We start from the raw sequence: 13,886 nt of genomic DNA on the forward strand, positions 1-13,886 counted from the left end.
TGACTTGCATCATCTAGCACGGGGGTCCTGGTTGGTGTCAGCTGTTCTGCTAATCTAGGTATCCATCTCTGTAGATTTTGACCAAAAGACTCGAAGCAGGCTTGGTGGTCTGAGCTCTGATCTTGCGAAATGGTGACGCGGGGCGTACTGTGGGAGCCACGACGAGCCCCGTTGTAGCTTGGCTCGGAGGCTGGTTGATATCGAGATGCCAGTCCACCTGGTGCCCTGAGTGTCCAACATGCTTCACCTGCAGCGGTCCACGAAGCAGAGCCCACAATGACATTGCCGCCCTCTGCACGGAGTCGTTTTGGTGATCGTCTGCGTGATCGAGATTCGGCAATCGAGACGGAGTACGGCAGAGTTTGAGAATGAAGAGGCACGGGCTGGTCAAGGACACTGGGCTGGTCGAGCATACCATGTCAGCATGGATACTCGGAAGTCGGTAGCAAAATCTGCAAGGAGGAGACAAGCAGATGCAATGCAGCGTGACAAAGTGAAACACTAGCCAGGGCGAAGATGGGAATGATTGAAGGTAGAAGCGGGTGCAGCTTTTGGCGGGAACTGCACGTTGGTTGCAAAATAGCTGCGCATTAGTTAGCGCATGTAATTTTCCGCATCTCGTGGCTTTACTTCGATGTTACTCGAGATGCATCCATGGTTGTCAGTGTCATCTGGGCGTTTCACCTGAAGCTACTCGTACACACGAGCCCATGAGCAAGATCGCAGACAGACGCACCACCTCCATCCATGCACCATCTCCAGACATCTCACTGGCCTCGTCTACGCATCCATCCTTCTCAGTGAGACCTACAACCACCACGGCCAGCTGCCATGTAAACGGAAAGCAGAGCAGATTTCTGACGGCAGCCTCAGGCCAGGAAGACCTTGGATGAACGGAGAACTGGTTGCCGGCCAGATCATCGACCATCTACAGCATCAGTCCAGTCCGTCCAAACCGCAACTTTTCCATCAGTCTCGGAGTCCCCCTGTGGTGCTGTGTAGAGGTTGATTTCTTTCTCTTCTCGTGCCTTTAATTAGCCCAAGTGGTCTCTCGTCCTGGTGTTCAACCAACCTCCTTAATTCTCTGCCCTGTGTTTTTGTCCTCATTTATTCGTTATCTCGCTCTCTCTCTGTTTGAGACCATTGGCCACGATCCTCCTTTCCAGGTCATTAGCCGTTTCAGTGCAGATTGCACACCAGTTCGTTGTTCGTCATCGTTGAACAAATCTCCAGCTCCCCGCAGACCGAACCGGCTTTGGTTTAGCTTCAGGTACCGGGCGAATCGTTGGTTAAGAGATTGGGCCAGTTTCCAGCCTCGTCAACTGGGGAGTTCTTTGTGGCCACTGTCCAGGGACCCAAGCACCGAAAGACCAGCTAAAAGATTTGGGCTCGCTCGGCCCGCCCATGAGGCTCCACCGACATCACGATCCCTGCCACTGACCCAGTCGATTGCAGACCCTTCGAATCTCGAGTACCTGGCCAGACAACGACCAGCAGAGAAGCGCGCTGGCTAGCACGAATATTGTAGCTCCGAAAGAGAGAAAGGATCCTCTGCGTGGAGAGGGAGCGAAAGAAAACGGGCCGGGGTCTGGTGGTGGACTCTGACTACTACAAGATATCAACCACTCACTCCCTGCGCCGAATACTTCACTCCCTCACTCTCTCTTGCTTCACCTTCCGAGTCCAGGCACTTCATTTGATCCCATCTTGCTGCAACTCACCACTCCTTTGAGCTGCTCAAGATCAGTCGTTCTTTACCTTTGCCTTGGCCAGCAACGCACAGTCAGTGACCGTGCTTCTTCGGGTCGACCCAAGCCAGCCCGTGCCTCAACACTCTTTGACCAGAGTCCAGTCCTCCGCCTCACCTGGAGTGAAAAGCATAAACAACACTAGGGCCATCACTCGGACACTGCTCACTTGCCCATTGCTTACCCAGCCAGCTGTCACCAACCCACGAATTCTGTCTTCTGCGCTGCCCGGTGCACTGCCGTTTCCTGCCACAATCAGGTATCAAATAGCTCTCGCAAGACCTCTGAATCCAGTCGAGGAACACTCAGACTATTGCAACCAACTCTCCGACTACGACTTACTAGTTCCGACTCTTCGACCGCAAACATGAAGTTATCGATTGCCGCCCTCGCCGCCACCTGCGCCACATTGACCGCCGCCAGTCCGCTAGACAAACGTGCACTGACCACCACTGTTGTATGGGAAACCGTCACTGTCACTGTTACCGGCTTTCCTCCCGCCGAGACCGAGACGTCCACCGTTACTCCTGCCGCCGCTGCCGCCACCACCACCGATGCCAGCGCATGGTCTGCATGGTCTTCCAACGACGACTGGAGTACAGACTCAGGTGATGGATGGAAAGGCGGATGGGGAGGTGGATGGGGTAGTGGATGGGGAGGTGAAAGTACCAGCAGTGCTGCTTCTGCCGTGGTGACTTTCACTGAGTCTGAACCCCCGTCCTCTCCCACTCCGCCCCCGTCCTCTGCCCCTGCACCTACCTCGAGTGAGGCCCCTCCAAGCTCGTCCATCTCTTCCTCCAGCCCGCCAATTTCGACCAGCGTCTCTTCCGACTACCAACAAGGTATCCTCGACTCTCACAACATCCATCGCCGAAACTCATCTGTCCCCGATCTCACCTGGAGCGACAACATGGCATCCATTGCAGCTCAAATCGCAGCCAGTTGTGTCTATGCCCATGACACGAGCACCGGTGGAGGTGGCTATGGCCAAAACATTGGCGCCGGTGCCGCTCCCTCCGATGTACCAGGAATGATCACCAACGAGATGTACAACAACGAGATCAACTGGTATCCCCTGCCATATGGTGTCGAGCCGGACATGACCAACTTCGAGAAGTGGGGTCACTACTCCCAGATTGTGTGGAAGTCCACCACCTCTGTTGGATGTGCCACACAGTACTGCCCCAATGGTCTGGCCAACACTGGCGGCGGTGTCAGCCCCTACTTCACCGTCTGCAATTACAGCCCACCTGGTAAGTTGTTGCTCGGGATTCTGTGCTGTCGATCTGTACTGACCATGACTGACTAGGAAATTTTGGCGGCGAGTATGCAGCAAACGTCCTGCAGCCCCTCGGCGAACCCACAGTGACGCTGTAACTTTCGACTTGATGGTGTTTCTTCATGATTGATGATTCATTGCATTGCACCTTGAGAATCTACAGCGGGCGCATTCTTCTTCGAGACTGGCATGGCCACACATTTTTGGAACCAAGAGTTCGCTGTGATCTGGAACCTGCGACCGGCGTCGCCAACACTGGATATTGTTGGATTTGTTCCTTTCTCTAGCGGGTCACTTTGACATCTCGTTGTTCCTCTAGAGGGCTCCGAGGCCGCACAGATTTTCGCTTCATTCGATCTCCTGGGGTTTGGGATTTTTTTTTCTTCATTTCGTTCTCCAGTCTCTGGAATGGAAGGCAGATAGAGAGACGTGGATTGACTCGAGGTTAAGTCTGTACATTTTTAGACTATGCCTGCGAACCAAAAATGTACAACAGCATTCCAAACATTTAGGTCCTCTGGCCAATCCCATGGTTCACATTGTCCCAGGGTATTTGATGATGATATCATTCTCAGCCCGCCCGCGGTACTCCGAGTAGTCCCCGGCGTCCAATACATTGTATCCGCCCATAGCCCACTAGCCTACCTATAGTTAGGTACCTATGCTGATGTTGTGCACCTGGAGTTCGCCACTGACGAGGCTCAGAACAGCCTCGCTAGTTAGCCTTAGGCTTCTTCGGTAGGTAGCGTAACGAGGCTCCAGGCGTCGTTTTATAGGGCACAGCCCAGAGATTTAGGCCCGTAAGCCCCCCCCGGGTGCTATTGTACTGTACTTGACTGTACTGTACTAACTATTGCACAACTCTCTTCCCGTTCGCCCACGCTTGTGTCGCTTCCCCGGCTGAGGCTGCGGAGAAATGGAAGTTGTTCCCTCCAGACAGCGCTACGTCCATCTTCTCTCCAATGATCATTCGCCATATCGAAGCTGACCTTTGCATCCTCCTTCCGATCGTCCACCCTTCCATTATCGAGCTGGAAAGAATGGCGTCCATCCAAGGTGGAAAGGGACGAGAACGCCGTAATTTGCCATCGTCAGGAGACACCCACAGTCTTTGACACGATGCAGCAATAAAAACAGAGGAATACTTAGTCCTGCGACTTGGCCACGGTAGGTGTGTTGCCGATTGTTTTCTACGTCACGAGCAGTCTTTGCGAAAGAGGAGAATCCGTCTCGATCCAGGTGTCTCCTAACTAGTAGAGGTCCTGTCGGATGACCACGAAATCTGCAAAGACTCTCCTGCTTCTTTTCAAGATCATTCCACACTGTCCTAGCGAAACCTTTCAGAAACCCATTATCCGAGTCTCTGGATTCTGCGGCAGCTGCTGACGTGCTGGCGGCAGGGACACAGCTGTTCCGGCACCTCGGTCATCTGCGGCAGCGCTGCTGATTAGCCCACCACCAACGGCCGGCCCTGCGCTCTGCGCCTTTTCTGTACGTCCGCTTCTTTCCTTTCCTCCGAGACGCTACCATCATCATTCGAACTCGCATCCATCCGTGATCATTCGAGCATTGATGGTCCTACCCCCCGAGCCATCTCCTTGCCGTCCACTGTCATCGTGGAACTCATGCCTTTGTGCACCACGAACCCGCGGGGACAGGCGAGCGTTGGCCGCATTTCTCCATGTTCCGCCGGATTCTTCACATGTTCTGCGGGTGGCCAGTCTCATCCATGGTCATGCTCTTCTGTGACCCCTCCTGATCATTGAACATCTTAAGATCAGATTGTCCAGTCTGTTGTTTCACTAATCAATTTCCTCTCCTTGTGTTGTCGTACTCGGCGAAAGACTCTTTTGGCAGACCCATCCCCATGCCATCCTATTGCCTGCACGACTGCCACTACTTCTATCGCACTGCTCTTCGGTTGCTGAGCGTTGCTACCTTGGTGGCTGCATTGTACTCATGATCAACGTATTAACCATGCCTGTCTCTATCGCAGGAACCAGATATTTCTCCCAACCAACCTCAATTGGTGACACATTGAGCAAAACCTCGCTGAAAGCTGCCGCCAACGACATGGGTGCCGAACATGTGGAACGGGCCCTCGAGGCCGCAAAAGAAGTCAAGGACTCATACACCAAACAAGAGAAGGAGCCGATTTCGGCACCGACACTCCCAAAGGACCACCTCAAACAAGGCATCACCTTCGCGGCACAAGACAAGCTTCCGAAGCTGCCAATCCCTGACCTTGACGCGACAATGAAGAAGTATCTCGAGGCTTTGGCGCCCCTCCAAACGTCGCAAGAGCATAACGAAACGAGGGCAGCCGTCCGTGATTTCCTCGAGAACGAAGGGAGGGATCTGCAGGACCGACTGAAAAAGTATGCCACCGGCAAGACAAGTTATATTGAGCAGTTCTGGTACGATTCGTATCTGAATTATGATAACCCCGTCGTCCTCAATCTGAACCCCTTTTTCCTTCTGGAGGATGATCCAACGCCGGCGCGTAACAATCAAGTCACCCGAGCTGCCTCTCTCGTCATCTCTGCCCTTTGCTTCGTAAGGGCAGTACGTAAGGAGGAGCTGCCTCCCGATACCCTGAGAGGTACACCTTTGGATATGTACCAGTACTCTCGCCTTTTTGGTACTGCACGGGTCCCCACGGACAGCGGTTGCATCATTGGACAGGATTCAGAGTCTAAACATGTCGTGGTCATGTGTCGAGGGCAATTCTACTGGTTCGACGTGTTGGACGACAATCACGACATCATAATGACTGAGAAGGACCTCGCGATCAATCTGCAGGTCATTGTCAATGACGCCGAAGAGATTCCTATCCAAGAAGCTGCCCGCGGAGCGCTTGGGGTGCTAAGTACCGAGAACAGAAAGGTTTGGTCAGGGCTGAGAGACCTCCTGACGAGAGACGAAGGGTCGAACAACGCAGACTGTCTTTCCATTGTCGACTCTGCCTTGTTCGTGATCTGCCTTGATTACACTGAACCTGCTGATGTGTCACAATTGTGTGGAAACATGCTCTGCGGCACCAACGAAGTCGTCCGGGGTGTTCAAGTCGGCACGTGTACCAATCGATGGTATGACAAACTCCAAATCATTGTCTGCAAGAACGGGAGCGCAGGTATCAATTTTGAGCACACGGGCGTGGACGGCCACACTGTCCTCCGCTTCGCTAGCGATGTCTACACTGACACGATTCTTCGATATGCAAAGTCTATCAATGGACAAGCACCCACCTTGTGGACTTCGCAAAGCCCTGACCCCTCGAAGCGTGACCCGGAGAGCTTTGGTGATGTCAAAACCACTCCCCACAAATTGGAATGGGACATGACTCCGGAGCTGTCAATTGCCCTTAGGTTTGCAGAAACACGGTTGGCTGATCTTATCAACCAAAATGAATTTCAGACCCTAGATTTCTCGGGCTACGGCAAGAACTTCATCACTTCCATGGGCTTCTCGCCGGATGCTTTTGTGCAGATGGCCTTCCAAGCAGCATATTATGGTCTTTATGGACGAGTGGAGAACACCTACGAGCCCGCCATGACCAAAATGTATTTCCATGGTCGAACAGAGGCGATTCGCTCCGTCACCCCTGAGAGCGTTGAATTCGTCAAGACCTTCTGGGCGGATAATACGCCGCAGAAGAAGATCGACGCCCTCAAAAGTGCATGCCAAAAGCACACGGCAATCACAAAGGAATCGAGCAAAGCCCAAGGTCAAGATCGCCATCTATATGCTCTGTATTGTGTCTGGCAGCGCAAGATGAACGATGAGGGAGCAGAGGTTGCAAGCAACGCCGGCTTCAGTTCGAACGGCTATTCGAGCCCGACAGACCTGAGCGACGCGGGAAGCCCTAAACGACTAGAAGACCCGCCAATAAGCCCGACTCGCTCCCAGGCTGGTACCGAGTCTAGTCGCTCTCCCGCCCCTGCTCTGCACCAGATGCCTGCGCTCTTCAGTGATGCTGGATGGGAGAAGATTAATAATACAATCCTCAGCACGTCGAACTGCGGAAATCCCTCCCTGCGCCACTTTGGGTTTGGCCCCGTCTCGGGTGATGGTTTTGGCATAGGTTATATCATCAAGGAAGACTCTATATCGGTATGTGCAAGCAGCAAGCATCGCCAAACACGACGATTTGTAGACAGCCTCGAATCCTACCTAAACGAGATTCGACGTTTGTTGAAGGCGACGCGACCGAGAGCCATCTCTGCCGGTAAATTGACAAGAGCCAGAGAAGCAGAGGAAGTCGGTAAGGACGGTCGCCTGAAGTCTCGAGGCCGTGCCATCAAAGCCGAAGCCACGAGGGTGGATGGAACCCAGACGCCTGCTAGCATGGAAACTGCCGAGGTGGAGGATGACGGTTTGGGTGGATGTAAGTCTTTTGCTCTCCGCATTCTGCAAGGTTTGCCGATGTGACTAACTTTTGAATCTAGACGGCTTCTTCGACGCCGGTATGTTGTTGCAAGCGCTCAAAAAGGAACCCCCGAAACCTGCAGAGCAGCTGGCCCAAAAGAAGAGGACGGTGGGAAAGAAGCTAGCCTTGACGGAATATTGATAATTGCACACTTGTTGTTATACTGTGCAGCGGTGTCGAGGCAATATAGGCGATGACCAAGATCGGCCATGTGCAACAGCATGATTCTCCCCAGGCAGGGTTCGGGGTGTGACATGGGGGAATATGACATAGCCATATTTTTTTTGAGGTCTCGCAGCATCTGTATGTACGATGATTTGCATAGAAGCTTCAGACCAACCGGCCGCCGTCCGTGCCTGGATCGCCTACCGAGCCAATGGTCAGGGGGCCACTGCATGACACAAGGGAGGAGATCCCATGTAGGCTGCGGAGTACGATATTCAATGATGCATTAAGTCAGCGGTAGCGAGGAGCATTCAGGACCTCAGCATAGTCAATCAATGCATCCTGCGCGTAGCCTGATAGATACAGAATTAAAGGGGCTCCTCATGGCACAGAACTGGCCTCCATTAAGCACTCTCATGATGCCCGTTTCTTACCAGGTATTGTGATTCAGGTGTGCTCACGCCACATCAGGAGCGCCAAGACGCCTGCCCCAAAACGGCTTAGCCTCACCTGTCCGAGTCTAAGGAACTCAACCCCCATCGGCGACACCTGTTGCAGTCACTGCGCGAATCCTGTTCCTTGACAACAACTCGAATCTCTGCAGCTGTACACGATCGCTCATCATTCTCTGGTCAGAGGTCGTGGCTAGAGATTGCACCATTCTGGTTGCAATTCTCTCCATGCTGGCCAGTCCGTGATCCGACAGATCACTCGCCCCGTCACCTCTCCCGATTTCAGCCTATCGAATACCTCCGATCATGGCCGCTACCACCATGTCATCACTTCCTCCCCACGAAGGGCTGGGCGACACTGCGCCGGACAAGCGCGACTCTATCGCTGACCCTGTCCTTCCTCCTCAAGTCCATACTCCCCCTACCACCGACGAGGCGAGCCACAAGGACGATGACGCAGCCTCGAGTTCTTCCCTCTCCGATCTCGGCGACGACATGGAGGATGAGGAAAACAGAATCCGGTTTGAAGAAGCTGCGAGGGCAGGCGCTGAAGCAGAACAGTTTTCAGAGGTCAAACCTGACCGATACGAAAATGGTGTCCCTATCTTTACTCCGGTACGCTGGTTGCCACATCTCCGTTCCTCGTTATTCGTGCGAAGCAGCAGAGACACTGACATGGTGACCCATAGACGATGGAACAGTTCAAGGATTTCCAAAGATACGTCAAAGGAGTGGACCCCTATGGAATGCAGTCCGGCATTGTGTTGATCGATCCTCCAGAAGAATGGTACGTCCAGGGACTCTCGCATGGCCCATCCTGTTTTGGGCTGTTTAGGCTCCCGATACCTGGACTTCGAGTCTAACAAAATCTGCAGGAAACGTGCTCGGAAAGCCCTGGACGATATGGTCAAGACCATCAAGATCAAGAACCCCATAATGCAAGAGTTTCACGGTGCGCAAGGTATTTATACACAGCGGAACATTGAAAAGATGCGATCGTACAATCTTCCACAGTGGAAATCTACCTGCGAGCAGACAGAAAACCAGCCGCCAGCGAGACGTGGAGAGAAGCGCCTGAATGCGGATAAGTTGTTAGGTCGAGGGAACACTCGATCTCGGAAGGCAGAGTCCGCAGCACCGCCGGAAAGTGGTAAAAGAAGAGGAAGACCGCCGAAACAGATCAAGCAAGAGCCCGTCGAACACGATTCCACACTTCACGCTCCTCCCACGCCCACCAGCCCAGACGTCAAGCCCGCCGTGACGATGAGCGAGGAGCCTGAGGAAGGGCGTGAGGACACAGCAGAGCCTACTCCGACCAAGGGCAAGTCCACTAAGAAGCCTGGCAGGCCCAGGGGTAGACCGCCAAAGAGTAGTGCACCCAAGAAAGAAAGCGCTGGCAGCAAAGGCGCTGAAACTACCGTTGCAGCACGAAGACTGAGAAATGCGCGTGAAGCCAACGATGACATTGACGAGGAGGCTTTCAAAGACTTTGACTATCGAGTTTACGACAACGACCAATGGACAGCTGAAAGATGCGATGAGTTAGAGGACAAGTACTGGAAAAGCCTCAACTTCAGTAATCCTATGTACGCTGCGGATATGCCCGGGTCTCTGTTCGATGAGGATACCAAGGAATGGAATGTTGCCAAGTTACCGAATTTACTTGACCTTCTGGGACAGCCTATTCCTGGAGTCAACACTGCATACCTGTATCTCGGAATGTGGCGTGCGACCTTTGCGTGGCATCTGGAAGATGTTGATCTTTACAGTATCAATTATATTCATTTTGGAGCACCGAAGCAATGGTACAGCATCTCACAAAAGGATGCCCCGAAATTCGAAGCGGCCATGAAATCTCTATGGGGTTCGGATGCCAAAAACTGCGACCAATTCTTGCGACACAAGACCTACCTAGTCTCTCCGTCTATCCTCAAGTCCAAGTTTGGAGTGACTGTGAACAAGGTTGTCCACAGGGAGGGACAATTTGTCATCACCTTTCCCATCGGCTATCACTCTGGCTACAACCTAGGTTACAATTGTGCCGAGTCGGTGAATTTCGCCATTGAGAATTGGTTGCAGTATGGAAAGACCGCGCGCAAGTGCCAGTGCGAGGCAGACAGTGTTTTCATCGACGTTGACTGGTTCATCCGCCGACTCAACGGCGAACCTTCTCCCGAGTTTGAGGAGGTGGAGGTGACTGACGATGAGGATGAACTCGATGATACAGCAGACCTCCCGACTCCACCGGCCAGCGACAGAGGTAAAATGAAGCTGCCCCAAAAGAGAAAACGAGGACCGAAGGATCTCGGCCCCAACAAGAAGGCCAAGAAACTCATAAAGATCCGAAAGGTCAGCAAGAATCAACCCTGCTGTTTGTGTCCAAACGACTTTGTCTGGGAAGAACTCCTGCCCACGTCCCATGGCCAGAAAGCTCATCGAACCTGTGCAATGTATACCCCTGAGACATATATTGCGAAGAAGGGCGGCAAAGAGATTGTGTACAATGTCGAAAACATCAGCAAAGCTCGTCTCGAGCTCAAGTGTTATGAATGTCGACAGAAGAAGGGTTCGTGCTTCCAGTGCTCTTCGGCCAAGTGTACAAAGTCATATCATGCCACTTGTGCTATGCAGGCTGGCGTGCAAGTAGACAAAGGCGAGATTGCGGTGTGGCATGAGGGCGTTGAATATCGTGACATTGGCTTTGATTGGCGATGTCGGCTTCATCGCACGGTCAAACGAACGAGGATCACGAGCGAGCTCTCTGCTTGCAACCATGCCAACAGCTGCAGGCAGAACCCCGAGTTCCGCGAATTCCTGTCTAAGCTCAATGAGGGAGAACTGATTCAGTTCCAAGCCACCAATTCTGACGACATCGAGGCCGGTCTTGTGATTGCTGGGTACGACTCTGGGCAAGATTCGCTTTTGGTCAAAGTCCTACCAGATTTGAAAACAGTCAAAGAAGTCGATCCCTCAGCCATCCTGTTTGTTGACAGCGCGACTTCCTGTTTGCAGAGGCCTTCTTCTAACGCTTTGGATTTGCCGGAGACTCTTCAGGGCAAGGCTGCGTCTTTTCCAGAATCTACTGAGAAGAAACCTAGTGCTGGCGATGTCTTTACCGAAGAACCCAGAACTGAATGGGCAGAATTTGTCTCTGCAGAGCCTCCCGTTAATATGGACCAGAAGCTTGTCGACATCTCCAAAGAAAAGCAATTGTGGCTGTACCTTGGAGACATTTCTTCTGATGCGAAACCTCATTACACGGCAGATCCTGACAGACATGTGCATGATCCGGCATCTAATTTTCTTGACCTTGTCACGCCTCGCAAGTCGGCGATGGCACCACCTCCTCAGCCCAAACGTCAGTCTCTAAGTGCGTCTCACCCTATGGTGAATGTGGCTGCACGGAACGCTGCCATGGCAAGCATGCGGCAAAGTGCCGCCAATTCGCGCGCTGCATCACCAGCGATTCCGGGTACTTTCAGCGGTACCACGCAGAACCTGACCATGAATCGTGGCCCGGAAACCTCCAACGTACCAAGGACTGGACAGGTCAAACATTCTCAGTCCCGGGACATGATGACTGGTCACGAAGCTCGGTTGAACGAACAAGCGCGCATACTCCAGCGGCAGCAGGCCAAGGCATTACAGCTGGATGCAGCTGAGAAAGCAAACACGATCGGCCACGCTAGTATCGGAATTGACCACGAGGCCGTACAAAGACAGAGGCAATTTCAGCAGCAAGCATCTCAACATGCCAAACATATGAAGGAGTGGTCCAACGATCCTTCCCTGCCTCCCCTGAAGCAGTACGAGCAGTTTCCCAGTTTTACTAGCTTTGACAATTCAGGGAATTATGAAAGTCCATCCATGATGAGCGCCGGCTTTCGACCGCAACAGTTCCAATACAGTAACGACTGGATGAATGCTGATTCACCGAGTGGAAGGTCAAATTACCACGGTTCTCAAAGTATGAATCTGAGCTCTATGCTGTCGCCGCAACCTCATCAGTACCAGTCGTCATCATCTTCCGCGGCGCCGTTCCCAGCATATGTGCAACAATCTCACCTGGACTTTCCATATTCAAGCCAGACTAGAAGCAGCAATACTACACCTGGGCCTTATCAATCAACGAGCCTAGAAACTATTCGAGCAGCGGCAAGTCAACCCCCACCGCCTCCTCCATCGGCCGAGGTGGAACGTCGAAGGCGTATCTCCAACCCCGCCTATCCCTTCAAGAGTCCAGATCAGATTAAGGCGCAGAAGGAGGCGGAGAAGAGGTCGCCCCCTGGCAGCAGACCTACCAGTTCATACATGCTCCCTAGCCCTCGAATTCAGCATGACACCTATATGCATTCAGCATCACCTACCGGTCCTATGCAGCCTCTCGATCCTCACAACCCGCCTCAATTCGTCAATCCCAATGCCACACAGATCAGTCCTCCTGCGTCGAGTGCTGGCCATCGTTCGGCTAGGGGAAGTTTTTCAGGGTTTGGGACTCAACCGATTATTGGACCCTCATTGCCCGCTGGTGTCAGAAGGTCCTTTTCGATGGACATGACACTGCCTGACATGGCTCCCTTTCCTGCCGCCTCGTTACCGTTCAGTGGATATGTCCCCAGAAGGTCCATCTATGATCCTCTAAGCCAAGTAAATGCGTTCCAACAAGTCAAGCCTAAGCCTTCTGAACCACCGATGGCTCCAATGTCCAGCAAATTGACTGAGACGCTGGAAAAACGCGCCATGGGTGCCAATGGACTGCCACTGAATGATCGAGCAGTGCCCAAACAGTTGCTAGATTGGCGCGACCGAGGTGGCTTTTGGAGTCGTGTGTCCAGTTATTATATCTCGAAGCACCAAGCCACCGCCACTATATACAGGTCACCTTTCATGGCCATGACTCAACAGACCGATAATGTGTCGCTTTCGGATCGATATTATCAGAGCTTGGAAGGCGATCAGCAATCCAAAATTGACGCTTTTCGACAAGGCAAGCAGAGGCAAGCATAGCATAAGGCGTGAGTGATGGAGATTTTTTGCTCTCATAAGTGATAGGCCTAAGTTTGGCATGCAAACAGGAATAGCAATAGGGATACCATGGGCGAGGGCATTGTTTGTTCATGACATATTCTATCTACATGACCTCGGATGGATGACTGGAATGATGGGAAGATGAAAAAACGGAAACGGGAACACGAAATGATGATGGTAACATACAGTATTCACTCCCATTAGAAGTCTGACGAACAGCTTCGTCAAAGACTGGTTTGGTGACCTGGTGTGTTGTCGGGATCCTCGCTACAACATTCTTTTACTTTGCCACCAGCCATATATGGTATATATGTGGTGTGGTGGTATGCGCAGACAGAGGTAAAGCTTTCCTCAGGTACCTTACCCCCTGCCTTTTCCAAGGGCGATACAATGGAACATGAATACTCACGAAATGGCCCCTCGTTTGCTCTTGCAAACAAAATCAGCCCGTGACTATCACTCGGTCCGTCCACACACCTGCCTGCTGCCCGCCCATTCAGTGCCCCATGTATGATGGATGCACTTGCCTACTTACTACCTACCGCCTCCCCTATCTACCTGCAGACACATAGCTGGGTGTGGTCCTGGGTCTTGATCCCTTGGATATACAACTCAACACTGACGTAGGGGGGTGCCTCGTAGGTAGGGACGGCCCTGCGTGGAGCAATCGGCCCTTGACCATTTCCCATTGACGGATCATGCATGCCCTTCACGGCAACGTCTGTTTTGTTTGATTTGATTTTCTGTTTCTGTTTCTGTTGATGCTACTCCTGCTACTGGTACAT

At 52.5% G+C, this 13,886-nt stretch overlaps 3 protein-coding genes across 3 annotated transcripts; all 3 read left to right on the plus strand.

Annotated features, from left to right (window-relative positions):
* Nucleotides 1-2,115: 2,115 nt before the first annotated feature.
* Nucleotides 2,116-3,125, plus strand: PV08_01721 (uncharacterized protein; the record flags this gene model as incomplete). Its single annotated transcript, XM_016376081.1, has 2 exons — nucleotides 2,116-3,001; nucleotides 3,058-3,125. 2 exons carry the CDS (start codon nucleotides 2,116-2,118, stop codon nucleotides 3,123-3,125), a joined length of 954 nt encoding a protein of 317 aa, XP_016241357.1.
* A 1,879-nt stretch (nucleotides 3,126-5,004) lies between these two features.
* PV08_01722 (uncharacterized protein) lies at nucleotides 5,005-7,597 on the plus strand (the record flags this gene model as incomplete). The annotated part of the gene is made up of 2 exons (XM_016376082.1): nucleotides 5,005-7,414; nucleotides 7,476-7,597. 2 exons carry the CDS (start codon nucleotides 5,005-5,007, stop codon nucleotides 7,595-7,597), a joined length of 2,532 nt encoding a protein of 843 aa, XP_016241358.1.
* Nucleotides 7,598-8,379: 782 nt separating this feature from the next.
* Nucleotides 8,380-13,080, plus strand: PV08_01723 (uncharacterized protein; the record flags this gene model as incomplete). The annotated part of the gene is made up of 3 exons (XM_016376083.1): nucleotides 8,380-8,688; nucleotides 8,763-8,860; nucleotides 8,949-13,080. 3 exons carry the CDS (start codon nucleotides 8,380-8,382, stop codon nucleotides 13,078-13,080), a joined length of 4,539 nt encoding a protein of 1,512 aa, XP_016241359.1.
* Nucleotides 13,081-13,886: the final 806 nt, after the last annotated feature.

Source organism: Exophiala spinifera (assembly GCF_000836115.1).
Source record: "Exophiala spinifera strain CBS 89968 unplaced genomic scaffold supercont1.1, whole genome shotgun sequence".
Taxonomy (NCBI): Eukaryota; Fungi; Ascomycota; class Eurotiomycetes; order Chaetothyriales; family Herpotrichiellaceae; genus Exophiala; species Exophiala spinifera.